Source organism: Parasteatoda tepidariorum, chromosome 1 (assembly GCF_982258835.1).
Source record: "Parasteatoda tepidariorum strain Cologne lab strain chromosome 1, Ptep-v5.0, whole genome shotgun sequence".
NCBI classification, from domain to species: Eukaryota; Metazoa; Arthropoda; class Arachnida; order Araneae; family Theridiidae; genus Parasteatoda; species Parasteatoda tepidariorum.
The window spans coordinates 64,728,301-64,750,128 of NC_141755.1; the positions used below are offsets into that span (position 1 = coordinate 64,728,301).

The following is a 21,828-nucleotide window of genomic DNA, read 5'->3' on the forward strand; positions in this document are numbered from 1 at the left end:
TGAAAACATGATTCAATTTAACACTTATAATGGGAGAAACTTTACATGATATTAGGACACAAGTTTGCACGATGTTAAATTTTTCTCAGTTTAGCACATTAGAATTAGCTTAACGACTTTAATCACTGCGTCATTGCAACTTGGCATTATAGAAAGTGAGATTTTTCTCACTTTAACACATTAGAATCCACACTGTTAGTAACTATGGAACTGTAATGTCACGAAAATTTCCTTCGACTATTATAAAGAGCTGATGGGTTGAACCATATTATCGTGCAAATTAATCATTCCAAAGTTTGATTACACGATAGTATGATTCCAATTTGCTTGAAAATATGATTCAATTTAACACTGAAAATGGGAGAAACTTTACGTGATATTAGGACACAAGTTTGCACGATGTTAAAGCTATTATGGTTGATCCGATTCATTTGATACAATACGTCGTATATAAACTTACTGGTTATTTTACTATGCTTCAATAATAAAAAAAAAAGATTTTAAAAGCATAACATTTGCACAAACATGAAGTAAGATGCGAAGCTTTTTGGAATACATTTCCATGCATAACAAATTATTTTAACGTTGCCATGCTTAATAGATTGTTAAAAAAATTTTAAGATTACTGAACTACAAACTCGTTTTAGTTTTCTATAACCTATAAAGACCGATCCAAGTTGAACCATATCATCACGCAAATTAAAATTTCTTAAATGTGAATGCATGATGTTATGGTTTACTTTGAGTAGAAATTTCGATTTAACACCATAATACATTGAATATTAACCTTGAACCTTAATAAGTTGCACCGTTTTATTTATAATACTAAGGTGCATCGTATTATTAATAGTAAGGCATTAATGATAGTATAATAATAAAGCATTACTTAAAATAAAGTATTAATAATAAGGTGTTGACATTAATAAGTAGTAATAAAGTATTAATAATAATAATATAGCATTATTGAGACCATATTATTAGGGTTGTAGTAGTTTGTCTCAATATTACTGTTCAAGCTACCGATATTGCGGATTAGCGTTAAATTGATTTTTCTGAGAGTATAGGTTTAACTTTTAAATCATCAAAATTTCCTGTTACAGAAAATATTTATATTGAAGTCCCAGATTTGTATAGTTTTAATTCTTAAGGAAACTAAGTAACTTAAAATTTTTTTTTTAAACAGAGGTAAGATAAGCTGTTTTGGATGCTTAAAAAGCACATTAAATTGTCGATCAATAATGCTCAAAAACAATATAAATTGTCCAATTATTTACAATAAAAATTAAGAATACAAGGGATTTAAATGTTTCTCATGAGTTTTTAATCACAAGCACTTCCTTTAATTTTTTGCATATTTTGCGAAGTTATTTTTAGTTGAAGATTACAATAATCATCGCCACAAATATTGAAATCTGTATTCATTGGTTTAAATATCACTACATCTTCTAGCGTTACTCATATACAAATAGCATCAATAGTGCAAGTAGTATCGGTCATTTTGTCATAAAAATTTTATCATTGAATTAAACACTCATTTAATCTACATTTTTATAAAAATTTTATTGTTGAAAAAAATAATTTTTTTTCGAGGCTCTGTCTTCTGTAGAGATTTAAATAACATTTAAGTGCAAAAAATTAGCAATTAGAAAAAAACTCTAATTTTTTACTTTTTTGAAGAAAAAAAAGGTAAATTGAGGAAATTTTTAATGTGTATGGAATTATCTGAAGTTTTAATAGTTTTAACATAAAAAAAACGATACTTAGTCATTTCTTAGGTAGTGTTCTAATCAAAACATTAAAATTAAATTAAATTTAAAATTATTTATGAAATTATTTATCAAAAATTATTACATTTAAAAATGTTAAAATTATAGTAGCATTTAAAAATCTTAAAATGATTGTGTTTAACAATTTTTATCTTTAAAAATGTTAAAATTATTGCATTTAAAAATTATTATAAAATTATTTATATTTAAGCAATTTTATAACAATTAAAATTATTATATTTAATTAATAATTTAAATTATTTACATTTAAAAATGCTTAGTTGTGAAAAAATCAGCTATTCGTCAGTTTCTATCTAAACTTTTAAAACAATTAAAAAAATCATAAAAAAACCGTTTTTAAGAAATAAATGTATCACTATTTCAAGTTAAAACACTTTTATTTAAAAATACATGAACAACTTATATTTTCAACTGCTTAATATGGGATACAAATTGATTAAAACATCTCTTATCAGCTTTGATTTATCAGATCAAAGTTTTCTTTCATAAACACTACCACAACAAACCTGCTTTTCAACGCCTTGGTGAGGAAATACTCTTTTGTTTTTCTATTGTATCAAACGATAATTTTTTTTTCAGATGATGTGTGTGAAAACTGTGTAGTTGTCTCTCGGCAACCCTAACCTAGACTCAAACGGGTCCTAAATTGAATGCAGAAAACGTTTTTCCTCAAAGATCGGCGTGTCAGTAAAGGGAAGACCCGAAAGTTACGTATGTGCTATTGTGAATATTATTTCACGAAAGAGCAGACGATTTTCAATTAAATCGTTTGTCCTTAAGATGAATTAGTATGCAAAAGAAAAATTTGTGATTATGCAAAAGTTTTGTTGGAGTTGGCATCACGAATGATTCTGATCGTGATAGTGAAATGCGGATCGAATGATCGTGATGATTTTGAACAATACAAATTATTGGATATCCAGTTAGTTTTTATTATTTTGATGAAATCGTAAATAGTTTCTCATGACGTGTTTATTTGGGAGGTGTAAAAAGTACGTTTTAGCAGACAACGACGAAAAACCTACTGCCAGTCATCGCATGTAAGTAGATATTATTAAAAATCTAAGTAAAAAAAACTAATAATAATAATAAAACCACAATAGTTTTTTTAAAAATCTTATACCGCTTCCTTAACTCACTTAGTAATGAAATTTCCACATAAACCATGAAGATATTCTTTCGTGTTCGCTTAAATATTGTATATGAAATAGACAGTATTCTAAATTTAATAAAATAATTTAAAATGTATAATGAAGAATTATCAAAGTTATTTTAAACTTGTTATGTTTCTTTAATTCGTTTAGTAAATATTTATTTCATTTGTCAATAAAATTTTAACATAACCTGTTCAGATATTTTAGATATTTTCTTCTATATAGGCTTAGATGTTCCGTATGGTGTAGATAATATAATATGTATTCATAATAAAATAAATGGATAAAAATAGTTTTTTTTTTTTTTTTTTTTTTTTTTTCCTTTTTTTTTTTCCTTTTTTTTTTTTTTTTTTTTTTTCCTTTTTTTTTTTTTTTTTTTTTTTCTCTTTTTTTTCTTTTTTAAACTGAATTTTTTTTTTTTTTTTTTTTTTTAAACAAACAAATATAACTTTATTGAGAACAAAAACACATAAATACAAAGAATATATATTCGTCGTCAAGAGGAAAATCCTGTCCAGGCGACAAAGAAAAGCAATACAATAAATTTAAAATAGAAATTTAAAAAAAAAAAAAAAAAAAAAAAAAAAAAATACAATCATAAATTATTTTGCTCATCATAAGACGTCATATATTGTTGAACACTGTAATAATAGAAAACAAAAAAAAAATGCATGAAACTATATATATAAAAAAATAAATAAATAAATAAAAAAAATAACAAAGGTAACATAAGAAATTCATTTGGATTGGCACAAGACTGGTATAAAAAATCAAATGCTTCCTTTAAAGTGAAAAATAGAGATCTAAATCGTCAATGTTCATCACAAATTGAAATAAAGCACGCTTAAAAGAAGAATATATTTTGATGTTTTGCAACTGAAATGGTAATTTATTATATAATTTAGGTGCTAAGTAAAAAAACTGTTTTCGTGAAATTTCTTTTGTAAAGAAGGGAATCTCATACATTTCAGTTGGTCTCCTTTCAGACACATTAGTTTTTAATTTGCATATTAATTTATTGTTGTGTAAATAGAGTAAAATACGAAAAAATACATTATGGCGAAATGGTAATAGGTTAATTCTTGTATATATATTGGTAGTAGTTACACTTGAATTATTTATATTTAGAGAATTAATAATCTTGAAGCATTTATTCTGAACTGAGATTAAGGGAAGTAAATTAGTTTTATATTCACCGCCATATATTATCGCACCATAATTAATTAAAGAATAAAACCAGGAGTAATAGAGTGCTTTCACAAAATTAAAATGAATTTTATTCTTAAGGTGATAAAATTTAACTAAAACGAAACGCAATTTTTTAACTAAATTGTTAATATGTGTTTTCCATTTTAAATTAGAATCGATATATAGTCCTAAATATTTGATATTGTTTACAGATTGTAGAATATAGCATTGACAATTTTCATTAGTACTTTTGCAGGAGAGAGAGTGAAATTTTAAATTTAAGTTAAATTCTGATTTTCTTAAACTGAAATAAATATATTTAGTTTTATTTAGATTTAAATTTAAGTCATTTATTGTAAACCATTTTGAAATTATGCGTAAATCAGATTGAATTTGAAAAATTAGTTGATTTAAATCAGTGCAAGAATACAAAATTACGGAATCATCAGCATACGTTATTATCTTACCAAAACGTTTGAGTTGACAAAAGTCATTGATGAATATAATAAACAATAAGGGTCCTAGAATAGATCCTTGAGGAACACCACGGTTTGAAAAAATATACTTACTAAAATTACTTCGGATTTTAACTCTATGTTCTCTGTTTGAAAGATATGAAACAAACCAATTTAACATAATTCCTCTGAAACCAGCAAATTCTAATTTTTTAATTAAAAGATTGTGATTGACATTATCGAAAGCTTTTGATATATCAAGAAATATAGCTACTGTTGTCTTATTTTCGGCAATACTATTATGAATAAATTTTGAAAATTCCAAAAGAGCTTTTTCTGTACTTTTGCCTTTAATAAATCCATGTTGATTAACAGAGAAAAAATTTGTATGTTTTAAATAATTGTACATTTTATCAGCTAGAGCTTTTTCAATGATTTTGGAAAAAACAGGTAATATTGAAATTGGTCTATAGTTTGATAGGCAGTTTTTATCGCCGGTTTTAAAAATAGGAGTTATGGTTGCTCTTTTTAAAGAAGTTGGAAATATGGATGACTTGATTGAGGTATTGATGAAATTAGTTATAAAATTTATATTATTGAGAGCAAATAGTTTAATTAATTTTACATTAATACCGTCATAGTCAAAGGAGTTTTTATTAGAAAGAGAATTTATTAAATGAAGTACTTCACAATCATTCAATTCTAGGAAAACAAACGAGGTTAAACTTGGTGAAATATATATTTGCAAACTGTTTAAATTTGGGTTTGAGGTATTGTAGGCATTTGCAAATGATTTATTGAATTGATCAGAAGATTCATAGTCGTTTAAAATATCAGGTAAAGTAAGTGATTTGCTCTGATTACCAATAATACCATTTACAAGATCCCATTTTTGTTTATTTGAATCACAATTTAAAAATTTGAATTTGAAATATTCTGATTTTGCTGTTTTAATTAAGTTCTTAAGCTCAGAAACTATAGTGTTATATGCTGTTTTGTAAATAATATCCCATGGATATTTTCTAGTTTTTTTGAATAGTTTTTCCTTTCTTCGAATTAAAATCAAGATATTATTAGTCATCCAGTTATTTTTGGCTTTTTTGTTTGATTTATGCTTATATTTAAAATTATTTTTTAAATTATTGAGTTTGAAAACAAAACTTCGATATTGTTGATCAAGAGAATCTTGAGGATTGTAATTAAATTTGTAATTTGACAGATAATTATTGAGCTTATTATAGTTGATTGAAATTTTATTTTCAGCTTCCTTAATTTTATTTACCTCATCGTAATGAACACTGCAAAAGGTTGGATAGTGATCGCTTATGTCATTTATGAATATTCCGGATTTGATTGAAAATTTATTTGTTTTTACGAAGACATGATCAATGCAAGTTGATGAGGAATTTACTCTAGTTGGTTTGTCTATGTAATTTTGAAATCCAAATTGGCATAATAAATTAATATATTCATGAGTAATAAAATCATCACTTAGAATATCAATATTTATATCACCCATCAGTATTATATTAGGATATTTAAGCTTAGAGATTATTACTTTAAGTTCAGTATTAAAAAAATCAACAGTAAAATCATGAGATCTATATAAAGATAGAAATAATAAATCTAAAGATTTGCAATAAAGTAATATAGATTCTGCGGAAACAAAATGTATAGCTAACTCTGAAATATCAAGACATTTTTTAATAAAAACACAAACACCTCCAGAGCGATTATTATTTCTGCAATTAAAGAATGAATTATAACCATCTATTGAGTAAAAATTAGTTTCATTTTGGTAAATCCAAATTTCCGACATAATTATGACACTTATATTTTCAATCATGCTAGAAATATGTGAAATAAAATTATCAAAGTTGGCTCTTAAACTTCTAATATTTATATGTAAAATATTAATGTTTAACTTACAGGTTGAGGTAATAAAAAACTTTAAATCGTCCAAATTTTCAATTTTTAGGCAGTCCGGCACAGATAAAAATGTTTCTTCAGTTGGATGGAGTATTAAGGTCTTGAGATGATTTCACACGTATTATTTTGGACGATTCATCTTTTCTCAGGAATATTTTACCATCACGAACCCAACAAAACTTGAATCCCTTTTCAGATTTAGCCTTACGTGAAAGATAAAATAGATGCTTCAGTTCGGGAGTCAAATGTTCATTGAAGTAAACAGGCATTTCAGTGAATCTGGAGTTGACTTCGCAGGTTGAAAGTTTACGATTTCTCAGTTTCTTTAAGAGCTCATCACGTACAGATTTGGATTTAACTTGAACGATGATGGGTTTAGGTTTATCTTTATTAAAGCTGGGGACTCTGTGAGCGGTGATCAGATTTTCGGATATATTAGTATTCGCAACATTATCAATCTGGGATATTACTTGTTGTATGTCTTCATTTTCACATTCGGGTAAGTTACTTATTTCAAAGTTGGATCTTCGGGAATATTGCTTGAGTTCAATAACTGCATCTTTTAGTTCATTCAGTTCCTTCTTTATTTCTGCGCTTTCTCTAGTTAGCTGATCATTTTTTGCTTGTAAAGTTTTGTTTACGTTCTGTAGCTCTGTGATAGAATTTTTCAACTCTTGAATTACTTCACTGTTGAATTCAATTGAACGGGTTAAGTCATTGAATTTGTTAGTTATTAACTCTTTTAGGTCTTTATTTTGCTGTAAGATATCCTCGAGAATGTCTGGGCTAGTTGCACTTTTTATTTTCGTTGGATTTTCCTGTGATTTTGAACATTGTGCGCAGGTCCACTTTTGTTTTTTATCAACAGTAAGTCTTCTAAAAGCTCTTTCAGCGAAACCACCACATTGAAAATGAAAAACAGAATTGCATTCACCTTTGCATGTTAATCCATCTGAGTCTTCCAGAATTGGTTCGGCACATGCTTTACACAAAATTTTTGACGAAGACATTGTTTGAAGCAATATTTATGTATAGAAAGCTTGCTTACTAAAACATTAAATTGATATTTTCAAATTTTTATAATTATAAGTGAAATTAGACTTAAAACAATGGGTAAAATCAAAATATTCAAGGAGCGAGAAAAAGCGTATGCAACAGAGGCTACCAGCTGTTGCCAAAAAAAAAAAAAGGTTTTTTAAAAGGTCTTTTTTATGTTCTTCCAATATATCCAATTATGTTTTTCCAATTATGTTTTTCCAATTATCTAGTAAATTTCGAAATAAAATGTTAACTAAAGCTGCTGAGATAATTTACGTATCTCCTCTTATTTATGCTCTATATGAAATAAATATTGTAATCTATTTTTTTTTAAAGTTATAGTGAACGGATCGAAGTACTCTGTTTCTTTAATTTGCTTATCTATACGTTTTTTACTAATATTTTATCAATAATCCCTTAGATATTGAGCATTCTGTTTCCTCTTATGGGCGTATAGGTGTAGCTTTTAATACGCTTTATGTATGCATAAAAGATATACTTTTACGTATGCATGAAAAACATTTATAGACACTAAAGGTAAAAAATTCTAAAGAATACAGAGTTTGTTTTTATTTCTTACTACATTGCTTAGACAATATTCTGAAGTAATTAAAATAAAGAAATTACACGGTTTGTTGTAAAAGTATTCGTGACCATGAAAATTTTTTTATTAATTAGTTATTTATTTTTAGTTTTACGATTCCACACTTTCAGTTTTTTAATGGATTGATCAATATTGATAGAAATAAGCAAATTTTCTGAACTTTTAGTTATATTTTATTTTTTGTGACTCGTGTTTTTGAATGATGGCAGATTTTTTTAAAATTTAAAATAAAACCTGAACCATATCTCGTAATTTAAATAAAGGCTGATTTAAATATTTTGTTCAAATTTTATCAATCTTATTTCGAAACATTTTGTTCTTTAAAATATTGATGTTTCGTTTTTATTATTGTTTTAAATAAATTGCTTGTAATTAGTTAAAAAAAAACAAATTTTGCTTTTTAAGTTATTGTAGACAATTTTTGGCTTTTTTTTATTCGTTTTTTCGTTTTTTATTATTAATATTTGTTTCTCTAATTTCACTTAACTTATTCTCAATGTTCAACACTTCTTAAGTCAGTTATATTCTAAGCTATTCTAACATTTAATATGAATTTCAGATAAACTATGCTATCAATCTTCAATGATTGATTGCCATATTCAAAATTATTTATGAGAAAAATAATAATTTCGATGTTTAGAAAACCTGTCCATTATAGTCGATAGAAAAGAAGTTTTTTACTTACAATATAAAAAAAACTTAATAGATCAAAGTTAAAACGAATCAGATATTTATCCCAGAATTTACAATACCAACTCTTGTTTATTAAAATACAGAGAAAATTCCACAAAGCTCTTGTCATGCTTAAAGAGTAGGTAAGGTAAATGCGGAACAAAGAATTTCAGTAATAAAAGAATTTTTTATTTATTAAAGAAATTTATTATTGAAAACATATTTCACGTCTATTCAACTTGTAAAGTACGTATCCAGTTAATTTTATGAAGCTTAAATTAATAATGCAAGGAATGCTAAAATGCATTTAAGTTATTATAAAAACAAAGCACTTTGTAAATAATGTGTAAAATGGAAACCATGTACCATGATTAATTAAGCCAAAAAGCATGTTACTAAAATATGGGTTATCATATTTTAAAAATGTATTACAATTCATGACTTTTTTAAACTAGAATGTGCTTAAATATATATTTTTTATTTTAAAATTTTGCATGATTCACAGATGTACATTATAAAAATTTCTTTGTACAAATTACACTGGAGAGCATTTTTGTTTTGTTTTGTGTTACATCCGATTTTTATACCGATCTTGGATATTTTTACCTCGCAGTTTTCAAATTTGCTATTTGCTTATCTCTCCAAGCTACATTATTTTAAATGACAATTTTAGTCTTTATTTTATCGAAATGTACAAGTTTAAAAATGTTATATATATAACAGGGGGTCGTATAAATAAAGCGGCAAACTTCTAGGGGAATTAAAGCACATCACATCAGGATTAAAATGGCAGAGGAACTCATTCCCCGAAATATCGTCATACGCCACAAGGGCAGCTTAACTATTATGAACTGTTTCTTCGCTTGCTTCTGAACAAGTCATGATAGAAAAGTGCCCCTAGTCGCGTACGGTGACATTCCCAGGCATCGGCTCCTATGCCGTTTTAATCACGATGATGTACCCCCCACCCTAGAAGATAGTGGCTACATTTACGTGACCTGCTACATGTAACGTTTTTAAACTTGCACATTTCGGCAAAAAATGGACTACAACTGTCATTTTAAAAAATCTATACCTTTAGGAACAAAACTTATTTCAGATTTGAAAACCTCACATCCGAATTAGGCAAGATCAAGTATTTGCATAAATACAACAAAAAATTTGTTCCCCAATGTAATCTTTTCATATACATATTCAATTATATACAATATTGTTAGCGATTTTTATATGATATATTTAAAGAGTTTAATTTTTTCGAGAAATAAACAAGCTGTAAAAATGCACCCTGCAAAACATAATAATTACTCCAACTAAAAGTAAAAAAAGTTCTCAATTTTAAAATATAAAATTTGTAGCAAGAATTTAAAGAACTCGATTAATAGATTCAAATAAACACAGCAAATTCTTTTTGTTAAAAAAATTGACTTTAGGATGTCGAGAAGACTCAAAAGAATTTCAGTTATGGCTGTTATCCTATAATTTTTCTAAGGCCGAAAAATCTGTATTCATAATTTTTATAAGAAAAACGCAAGCATTAGTTCCAAATTTCTTATACTTTACAAAATATTGGGGTAAACAAATAATTGAAAAAAATTATCCTTGCCATAACTCAAAATTAAATTCCTTTAAAGCCGTTTTAACAAGCCATTTTTCTTTCATAACCCCAAATTTAAAGTGAAAAGTTGGTATAGGAATTTAAAAGACGAAAGATTTGAAATCCTCTCACTTTAAAATTATTTTTCTTGAATAAGAAGTCTAAGAACGCAGACTTCTGGTAATACAATAAAATGTGTTCTTAAAATAGATAAATAAATAGTGTTTTAGCTTTTTAACATTTGGGAGCCAATTTCAACATATTTCTTCTGAAAAATGTGCATACCTATGCGGCGAAAAGAATTATGGTTAAATTACCGTACTGTATGGTATTGATATTTTTGTTAAAAAAGCAGCAATAATTCTAATTAATAAAACCAAAATATACAGCATTTAAACCATTTATTTGGCAAATTTTTCTGTTCATATGGTAATGGTTTGCCATAAATACTGGTTTTTAAAATTATTGTTCTTATTGACACACTTTTAATAAAAATGCAAATCTCTAAAGTAAATTTAACTGAATAAATGGTTTTTATGCCATGCTCTAAAGTATCATGATAAAATTGCCCCATTTTACACATTTACCAAATTTTATCACAAGTTGTAAAACCATATTTTAGTGTTAATTTTATCAAAATCGTTACCAAAGTGATCCGCCAAAAGCCACCGAGCTTTATGGTGTTCCCATAAAACCATAGACACGGTAAATTTTACCAGTTTCTGGTAGTTTTGGCCATATTTTTTTCTCAGTATAGTATATATATCATTACTTCAACGTGGACGAGTAATAAATTTAAACAAAAAGATTATAAGAAAGTACATATTTTCTTAATTGTAAATGATGACTGGAAAAAAATGAGCAACCATTAAGAAAAATGGCTCGACTTGTTTGCTACAGAAATTTTTTTTTTTCAAAATCTTATATTTAATAAATAACTTTTGACTTTTAAAATAATATATTAAATTACAAAATTCCTTTTTATTTTTTTACAAGTTTTCTAAAAAATTTTCAAGCTTAAACTGTAAACAAAAATAATGTGGAAAAACGAAAGAACAACGAAACATTTTTCAACGTCAGACAGCCGTTTCAGTACCATTAACTCATATCAACATACGAGCTAAAGCATAGCACAACACAGAAATGCTTATATGTCTCAGCACTGACGATGTAATTATATGTTATAACGCTACAGCACTATCATAGCTTTACTTCTCTTGTCATAATAGTTTAAAATAGTATATAATAATACACAAAATGATGTTGAAGTAACGTTGCACAATGTTGTAATCAGAAAACTATGGTGTCTCTAAATATTTTTCTGCTCTTTATCATTCTCGTTATTCTGCTCTTTATCTGCTATCGAGAGAAGAAGGCATTATAAAACACCTTTTTTCGGTTATTTTAATAAATTTACAATAGGATTTTACAGCCAAAATATGATAAAAATATAAATTATAAAAAGTTTGATAATTTTTTTGAAGAAAAATATATATCTAAAAGTAAATAGCCCTAATTCTTAATGAAAAAAAATCAACTGAGATTTAAAAAAATTAACAATTGAACAAGACATTTTTTTAAAAAAAATACGAAACTATTTGTTTTTAAGAAAAAATAAAATTATATCATCTAGATCTAGAAGATTTTAACAAGTACTTTGAATAAAATAGTTTAGCTATTTTGAAATTTTACGAAGCTTCATAAATTTTTTAATATTAACAATAAATCATTCAAATTTTATTGATATATTATATTCTCTTGATCATATTCCTTTTCATATTATCTTTTTTTCGTAGTCAGTGCTACATTCTTCTAAATATAAGACATTTTCATAACTTAGATCACTGCCCATTTATGAGTTAAAAAGAAATATTGATTTTACTCTGTTCAATGACCTTTAATCTTTGAGTGGGTGGTGGAATTTTAATAATGGTGTTTACGTATTTCGAAACAACTTCTTCACAGGAATATTATAAAGTCTCCCTTCTTCTTGTAAGACCTTAAGAGAATTTTCACATCAATTCTGAAATAAGAATTAATTATTTTTTTTGTAAAATATGTTCATTTTGCTTATTAGTTTATACGATTTACTTCCTTTACACTTCGTTGATTTTGTTGTTATGCACCGTTATTTAAAGATATTCATCTTAGTTCTGATTTTACTCAACTTGGAGAAAATTTGTTTCAAGATTTTAAGATCCGTTTTACTCATTAAATTTATTATGTATAAATCGATCTGCTTAGAATTCATGTCACTTTTGAAGCAAATTTAGATGAAAAAATGTCCTAAATATGTCTCTTTTCGATAGAATAAATCAACATTTATTTAACAAGTGGGAAAATTGTCAAATAAATTTACTCTGGTAACATTATTTTAATATATGTTAAGTAATCTTAAAATATATTATATTATATTATATTATATTATATTATATTATATTATATTATATTATATTATATTATATTATATTATATTATATTATATTATATTATATTATATTATATTATATTATATTATATTATATTATATTATATTATATTATATTATATTATATTATATTATATTATATTATATTATATTATATTATATTATATTATATTATATTATATTATATTATATTATATTATATTATATTATATTAAGCAGTGGATAATGTGAAAACCTTTAATCAGCTTACGATAAGGCAAAATGTCATTTAAAAATTACTTTAAGGTAGCTTAAAACGCATATTACTTTAAAAATTGCAGTTCAATTTAAAATTCGATGCAATTTTTAAAGGGCTTAATGATATCGAATTTATCATCGTTCAATACAATATAATACGATTGTTATAAACCAATTAACGTAATATGACGTATTTTTTACAATTATAACAAAATGACGTACAAAAGATATTAAACTTGCATTCCGAATAAAACAACTGTCTTAATTTCTTATCTAACATGTTATCAATTTAATTTGATAACGAATGCTGTCATATGAAGTGTGAAACACATGAAAGGAAAAACTTTTACTGCTTTATATATCCTTATTCTTTGCTGACCATTTATTGCTTCTTCTTTCCATTTTATAGCATCTAGGTCCATTGTTTAGGATTGTTATTTTTTGATAAATTATTTGTTTTTTTATTTCTCTTTTTTTTTCTCTTGCTCGTGATAATATTGACTTCCTTGTCCTCTCACTTTAGGACTTTGCCTAGAAGGCAGAGGCTTTAAATAGCTTTTTTTGAGTTTAAAATAGTATTTCTATTACTGCATTCAAACCTCTTGTGTCTTGGGTTTGCAGCATTTTTCGGTATGTTTGAATTTATTTATTTGTTTTCAGATGTTCTGAATAATTTGGTTGTTTTAATGTGCTTTGAATTATGTATTTATTCTAATAGGATCTGAAATACTTACTTAATCTAATATACCCTATTTTATTTGCCACTTCTAATAGAATCGTTATCGTGCACTGCGAAAAAAATTCGAGTGAAATTAACACACTATATGGTAAAGACACTTCTGATAAAAAAAATCTAGTAATAAAACCAAAATAGGTAGTATTTAAACTAATAATTTGGTAATTTTTCCGTTCAGTTCTTATGGTTTAAAAGAAATTCTGGTTTTCCCGATTACAGTTCCTTTTAGTTAAATGTTCTACCAAACATTTAGTAAAAATGCAAAACTTTTATATAAATTTAACAGAGTAAATGGTTTTTATGCCATTCTCTAAGGAATCAGGATAAAATTATCAAATGTTTCCACATTTAGCGAATTTTAACACAAATTATAAAACAGTATTCTATTGTTAATTTTACGAAAATCGTTGCCGAAGCACTTCAGCAAAAATTACCGTGAGTTTTGGTATTTCCATAGTACCTGAAACACGGTAAATCTTACCATATTCTGTCAATTCCAACCATACTTTTTTCTCACTGTAAAAGTACTAAAATGGTTAGTACTGATACGAATTCAGCAACCTGCTTGTTCCAACCACATTGCTGACATAAAATATCCTCAGTGGTAGACAGATCATGTGTTAGAGTCCCCTTGCCGTCAGGCAAACCATGGGTACATGTAACGCAAATGCTGGTTAATTGCATCAAAAAGTCTTCCACGAAGGCAAATTTCTTTCAATTCCTGATCCAGGAGTTCCCTTGTCTTCTGGATTGGGCTCAAAGTTACAAGGATACGGAGTAGTCGTAAACCCAAAAAATTGGGTCAGCTGTTCAATGAAGGTTATAAAATAAAATATAGCGTTAGCTTAATATTATCATCAATCAAATTTGAATTTGCTTTAGTATACACCAAAAACATTTTTTTATTTTATTAATATCATCATTTTTTTAATTTACTCCAGCAATGTCAAGTTTCGGCATGCTTTGCTTGTGAATATTGCACAAAAATTACTATTATCAGAACTTGTATTACTTACATCATCCTTGTCATGGCATGTAAATGTCGAATTTTCTGATGTAAATAAGAAATATTCAGCAAAACCTTTAAATCTACATTTCATTTACCATCAATGCATGTTGAATGTCAACACTTGAAAATGCGAGTGAAAAATGATATTCAATTAAAAGAACCTTCTCAGAGTAAGCAAAATATATAACAAAACACTGATTTAATTTTTGCCATCAGGGCACGCTTCATGTCGATATGTGCTGACATGAGTAAGAATTAGCCATATTTAAGAAAAATTGTCTCAACATTTACTCTCAACGCTTATTAAAAGTCGACATTTGTCAGAGTAGGCTAGAATTGTAACAAAAACCTGATTCAACTTTCAGCATCAGAGCATGCTGATAGTCGACATTTGCTGGAAAAAGTTAGAAATTACAGATGTTTTAGTTGTCAACCATGTCGTCTTAGTCATTGTTGACAACCACTTGTTTCTGTCATTCATACTAGCTGAGTTTTTTTTTAAAAATTGATTTGACAAAAATATAAAGAAATTAAAAATAAACTGTTTTTAAACTTGCTTTGAAAGAGAAGATGAAAAAATAACACACATTGTGTAAAAAGAGTGCTTTTAAATCTGTATACGTTTAAATAATATTTATACGTCAAAATTAATTTGATGTAATAATATTGATAAAGTATTTTAAAAATTCATGGTTGAAACTTTAAAATGTATCAAATTTTTTAAATATTTTCTGTAATAAATGTAATTATCTGCAATTAAAATTGTAAAATATAATCCATTTTTAAACAGCCAAACGCAAAATTAGATTATCTTATATTTTTACCTTTTAATAAAATGTAATGCAAAAGCAATTAAAAAAACTTTTTATTGTTTTGATTAAAAAGTGAAAGAAGTTAATAAAAATTTCCTCGATTATTATATTTGGGGTGGTAGAAACTTGTAAATAAAAGATAAGATTGAACATGATAAATATTATAGAACGACAACTATATTGTTAAAGCTTAGAAAAATTTGCGTTCGACAATTTTTTAAAGAAATATTAATTTCTAAGAAAAGTGCAATATGAATTATTTGACATTGGTTCATTATAATTTTAATTTATTATTAGTTTTAACTAGTATTATTAACCTTTAATGTGAAATTTCTTAATGAAAGCTTCAGTTTTGAAATCATTTGTACCGCTAGTTTTGAAACTTGATAAATTTATAAATGTTTATTTTTAATTAATACACTAGGTTACATAGGCAAGAGTGCACAAGATCATATAAAACATAAAAAATACTAGCTAAATTTACCAAAATACTGGAATGAGAAAAACATTGAAAGCAAAAAAGCAATTTGGATGATTTTAATTTTGTTGCGCATTGAATAATTTTTATATGAGAAAATAATGGTAATAACTTTAATAATAGAGGGAAAATTGGGAAGAAAATAAAGCGCTATGATATAAATTCTGATATAATGATAAATCCATCCATGCTTGCTTACACAGTATAATTCCACTGTTACTCTTAAATATATCCCACATGAAGAAGAGCAAGAAAATAAATTCAAAGTTCATTTATAACTGTTTGCATCATGGTACATTAGGTGTGTTACTTTTATCTTCCTTCAATGATAAAACTGAAATATAGTTCCTACGAAATATATCATTCTTTTATGAGAAACAGTCAGTGTGTAATAGTCTAACTTTTTCAGATAAATACTTAATCCTTTTGGTTTATCACAAGAAAAAATCCATTTATTTTTATTTTTATTTAGGTTACTACACGCTAAAGTTTGAGAAATTTTATCTTTATATTCACTATAAGTATATGGAATTTGATTTAAAATTTTGCATGACTTACGAACTATTGTTGTTGAATAATTTATTTTTTAAAGAAGATCTCGTTTTTTCTTATTTTATAAAATGACAAAATGCTACAGTAGATAATAAGCAAATGATTCTAAGAATGTGCCATTTTTATACAATAATTCTTTTTAAGGGAATTCTCATTTTACAATAGTATTCATCAAAAAAATAAAGAATATAAAAAAAATTTTACGAAGAAATTATTTTATTGTAATGTCATAAAGATGTTCGAAATATCATTCTCGTAAAAATTATAAATGTCAAGTTTTAATTAGTAAGAGACAAAACTCATAATGGTAAAATTAGTTAACTCATTAAAGTGTCTTTATCTTATTATCTTATTTTAGAAGATAAATAGAGAAAATACTACAGTTCAAAGCAAGCAAAAATTCGAAAATGCGTCATCTATAAAATTATTTTCTAAAGAAATGTGTTCTTTATTTTATTTTGTATTAATATTTCTAAAAAATAAATTCAAACATGTAAAGAAAATAGTTTTGTTTCTCTATAACAAAAGTGTGTAATATATTCAAACTATAAAATTTCTTAAAGAAATAACAATGTTTAATTATTAGAGTACAAAATGATAATGAAAAAAATTAGGTAATTCAGTAAGTTTCAATTATCTTATTTTATAAAACGACAAAATGCTTCAGTAAAAACTAAGTAAAAGATCCTGAAAGCACGCAAATTATACAGGACGCCTTATTCTAATGAATTGCTTTCTTCTCTTTTTTTAAATTAGATTTTTAAAAAATGAATTTATAAAGCATATGAAGGTAGTTCTTTGAAAGAAATTTATTTTACAGCAATTATTCGATAGTTCAAAATATCGCACATCTTATAGAAATTATGAATTCAGAGTTTGTATAAACAAATATATAAACAAAGCTTACGAATGATTTCTTTATCCGTTTTGCACGTCAAATCGAACCATTATTGTAACACAAATTTTAAATACACTCATACCCCAGATATCACAGTAATAATACTCGATGAAAACCCAAAAATTGAAATTTATTTTCAATTGCAATAAAACTCGTATATCCAAATTTAGTTTTCTGTAAATTGATCTTATATTAGCAATCAAGAACCCCGAAAATAAATGTCTTACGAACTATTACCGTATTACACAAACATATACCGTATTACTCATTTGTTTGTGTAATACGGTAATAGTTTGTAAGACACGTTAATATAATTCCTTTTTCTTTTTCATCAACACATTGGATTAACCACAATGATTGTTTTTTTCTAATCTGACTTCATAATAATAATCACTGATCTTTCAAATACTTAAATATACAGTTACATTTTGTTTGCTGCGCAAAAACTATAAAAGCGTGAAATACCGATGGTATGTCGAAAAATGTGCAGGGAGTACGATGAAAAAAAAAATTGCGTTCAATAATTAGTTCGAGATTTATTAGCTGTTAAACTTGTAGGAAAAATTTCGTACGAGCCGCTCCAAATGCCTCAAGAATGCAATTACAGAGTTAAAATTTGACATGCTTGAAAGATAATTTTCGAATGCGTTTTTTTTAATTTAATTTTTTCGTTCTTTTTTCATTTTTTTAATTTTCAATTTTTGGTTTGTATAAGACTCTGAAACTTGAAATTACAAAGATGTATAAGAAAAAAAGGAATAAAACGAAATAAAAAAATAATTAAGATTTAATTATTAGTTCGAGAATTATCAGCTGTTAAACTTGTAGTAAAAATAAAAAAACCATATTGGACAAGGACCATTTTCAATTATAAACTTATTTCAGTTAATCTCTTTTTTGCTGGGAAACACTATTTTAAACTAGTCACACTAGTTTAAACTAGTTTTATTTAAACTTATTTTATTTAATTAGTTTAAACTAGTAAACATATTTAAACTAATTTTTCTTAATGAAATTCTAAGTTGTTTGATAGTTTTATAACATTTATATTGAATTTATTTAAAAACAATCAACTAAAAATTAAAACCGTTATCAACGTAAACTGTTATGCAATATAAGGTCACCATTGATTGTTAACAAGCAAAATTACTTCTCATTGTATAACACATTCCGTATTCGTAAGTTAAAATAGTTTTTTTTCAAGTAAAGCTGATTATTTTCAAATTCAAGTTCATTCTGTTGCGATTAACATGATAACAAAATGTTCGTAAATAAAATTATACAGTTTATGAAAAAATGGTTTTTCTATTTTTTAGAAAAATATTGATTTCCTTGGGGGGATGACATAGATGAATGATACATAGATGACTAGACCATCACAGGTGTTCGTGAGTGTCTATAAATAAAAAAACATAACAATTTAATATAACATAATTAACATCACGCATGGTTGAAAAGTCAATTAAAAAAAATAATGTTTCATATATTTTAGATAAAACTTTCTTGGAATTTTATCCGTTAACAAATAAAATTCACTATAATATTTTTTTTTAAAATTTGAGCTTTTTTATTTTATTTTTTGCTTTGTTTTATGTAGCGAATTTACTGGGTAGTAATAACTATAATATTAACTTTATTATATCAAAAATAACATTAATTGCAATAAGTCACGAAAATCATTGCATTTAGTTTTTTTTTTTTAAAGTTATTCTTGGATTGATACATAGTTTTAAATGCAAATGGAAAAAAAATTTCAGCATCACTACCAAAAATGGCTATAAACATAGCGAGGTGGAACACTATAGCAGTTTAAGCTAAAAGATTCCAGGTTCTAACCTCTAATGCTATCATTAAAGTCATAACCTCCTGTTTAATTATTCAGTTGCATGCGATTAAAGCAAGATGGGTTTTAAAATATGTACCTTTGAAATTTCTTGGTCACTATTATTACCGGAAAACATGACTGCTTACATAAAAATATGAAAATCCAAAGAGGAAAATAAGAAGAAACGTGCAAAATGAAAGAAAAAAGGAAAATGAACATGCAAAATAAAAATTTCATTTTATAAAAAATAAATAAAAAAAACTGAGAAATTATGTTTCAAGTTTTATGTCCTTTAAAAGATTTCTCTTGGTCAGGTAATGTTATTGTCGGAAAGCATGACTGCTTACATAAAAACATGAAAATCAAAGAAAAAGTTTAAAAAAAAAAAAAAAAAAAGTAAGAAGAAACGTGCAAAATGAAAGAGAAAAAGAAAATGAACATGCAAACAAAAAAAGAAACATGCAAAATAAAAATTTAAAAAAAAAATAAATAAGTTTAAAAAAAACTAAGAAATAACGTTGCAAGTTTTATGTCTTTTAAGGGATTTTTCACAGAGAGTCCTCATATTATTTCTCATATTAAGTATTTTCTTTTATGTTCCTTTCGAAATTCGCAGGAAAAAAAAATAAGAATAACTTTCTAACTACAAGTTCTATGTTAAAACTTAAAAGTGAAAGACTGCACTTCTAAAAATAGTGACGTTCAGAATTTCCAATCACATCGACTATTGGTATTGCGATTCAAACATTTTATTTTAACAACTAAACGAAATGCTTCATTTTTAAGCTATTTCGTGCCCTGAAGAAAGCACTGTATTCGGTATTCTTTTTCTAAAAGATCATTTAATTTTTTTAATTCAAAAAATTTCTTTTTTTCGCAAATATATTCTTTAGGTTATTGCAAATAACATTTTGACAATATCCAGTTCGTTTATTTTCAAAGTAGAACCATGAAGTCAGTTTTCAACACAAATTATTGCTGTTTTTCCACTTCTGTCGGAAAGAAGCTAAAAAATATAGCTCGTAAACTGGTATATGGTGTGAAAATAACAACATCAACAATAATAATAATTATAGTAATTTATAGTAATTATTATTATTATTATTATTATTATTATTATATTAATTATTATTATAGTAATTATAATAATAATAATAATAATAATGATAATAATAACATGTTGAACAAGTCTTCAATGAGTAATAGCTTATTTTAATACTGTATGGAAGCAAGTGCACATCGTTGTAAAATATAACTGCATTATTTCATACAATGGTTAATAAAGAAACGGAACAAATCAAAAAATTTTTATCCTCTTCATCACAATTGGTTGTTACGGATCATAGTTGAAATTTATGATCTTTTTTTAAAAAACTATAATGGTCAAGAAATCTTAAGTATTTGCTTTGTTTGTTTGATCTTTCTCGTTTCATTTAATAATATAATAGTATAAAAATAGAATCAACCCATTTTGAAAGTTTAATACATAAATAAAATTCAATATACTTAATAGTTTCAGGAGGATAATAAATAAGTCAGTTTGGTCTATCGGCAATATGATTAATAAATTAAATATATCAATAAATATATATATTTATCAAAATCTTCCCTTATTGAATAATATTACATACGCAATGCAGTTGTCATATGTACTTATATACGAATCAAAATGATGTTTACGAATGTATATTAAGGGACATTTATTTGTTAATTTCTTCTTTCTTTCTTTATTTTTTGCCTTTCCAACAACACAAGGAATACGAAGAAATTTGTTCAAGGTGAGAATAAATATTTCGGGTATGAAAGGGTTAACTTTTTTCGAAAAATACATCATAGCTAAACAGAAAATGTATTACTAATTGTTTTTTTTAAATGATTTATTTTACGTCTTCTATTTTTTGTCCGAAAAAATCTCGGTCTACCACATTTCATTCAGATTCAAAAATTAAGCTAAATACTGCAATTTTGAACGGGATTTCTTCAATGTGAAATTTATAAAAATGTTTGCTAAAGTAATTGTTTTCCTTTTCTCCCTTCAATATAAAAGTATGTAGATATTTTATTATCGTAACGTATGAAAACATTTACACATTGTACTGTAACGTTAGCGGGTTGAGAAAAAATTCAATTGCTGGTTTGACAGAAAATGAGGATTCTTTATTTATACTTGAACATAACGAAAGTAAAAGAATTCCTGTCAACATTAACAGTCATTAAGTAAATAACTTAATGTTTTTTTTTAAAATTTTAAACACTTATTTATTTTTTAACTAAATAATAAAAAATGTGAGAATCACTTAGATTTTCCAAAAGCTTTTTTGATGTTGGTAGAAGAGAAGTTACGGATTCACTAATCGCAACTGCTTCAATTTGTTAGAAGATCAATCAAAATTCCATCATTTTTATTCAATCAAATAAATAATGAATTACAA

At 25.7% G+C, this 21,828-nt stretch overlaps 1 protein-coding gene across 4 annotated transcripts in view; it reads left to right on the plus strand.

The window, feature by feature from the left end:
* Positions 1-2,399: 2,399 nt before the first annotated feature.
* LOC107444585 (cGMP-dependent 3',5'-cyclic phosphodiesterase) overlaps positions 2,400-21,828 on the plus strand; it is a 52,217-nt gene continuing 32,788 nt past the window's right edge. For 2 of the 4 annotated variants that reach the window (XM_016058761.4, XM_016058762.4), the window contains exon 1: positions 2,400-2,827. In XM_016058761.4, coding sequence (XP_015914247.3) covers positions 2,751-2,827 — 77 coding nt within the window. In that variant the 5' untranslated portion in view covers positions 2,400-2,750. Of the gene's footprint in view, positions 2,828-13,653; positions 13,717-21,828 lie in introns of those variants that run through there. The other 2 variants (XM_071179703.2, XM_071179701.2) reach the window with 2 other exon arrangements.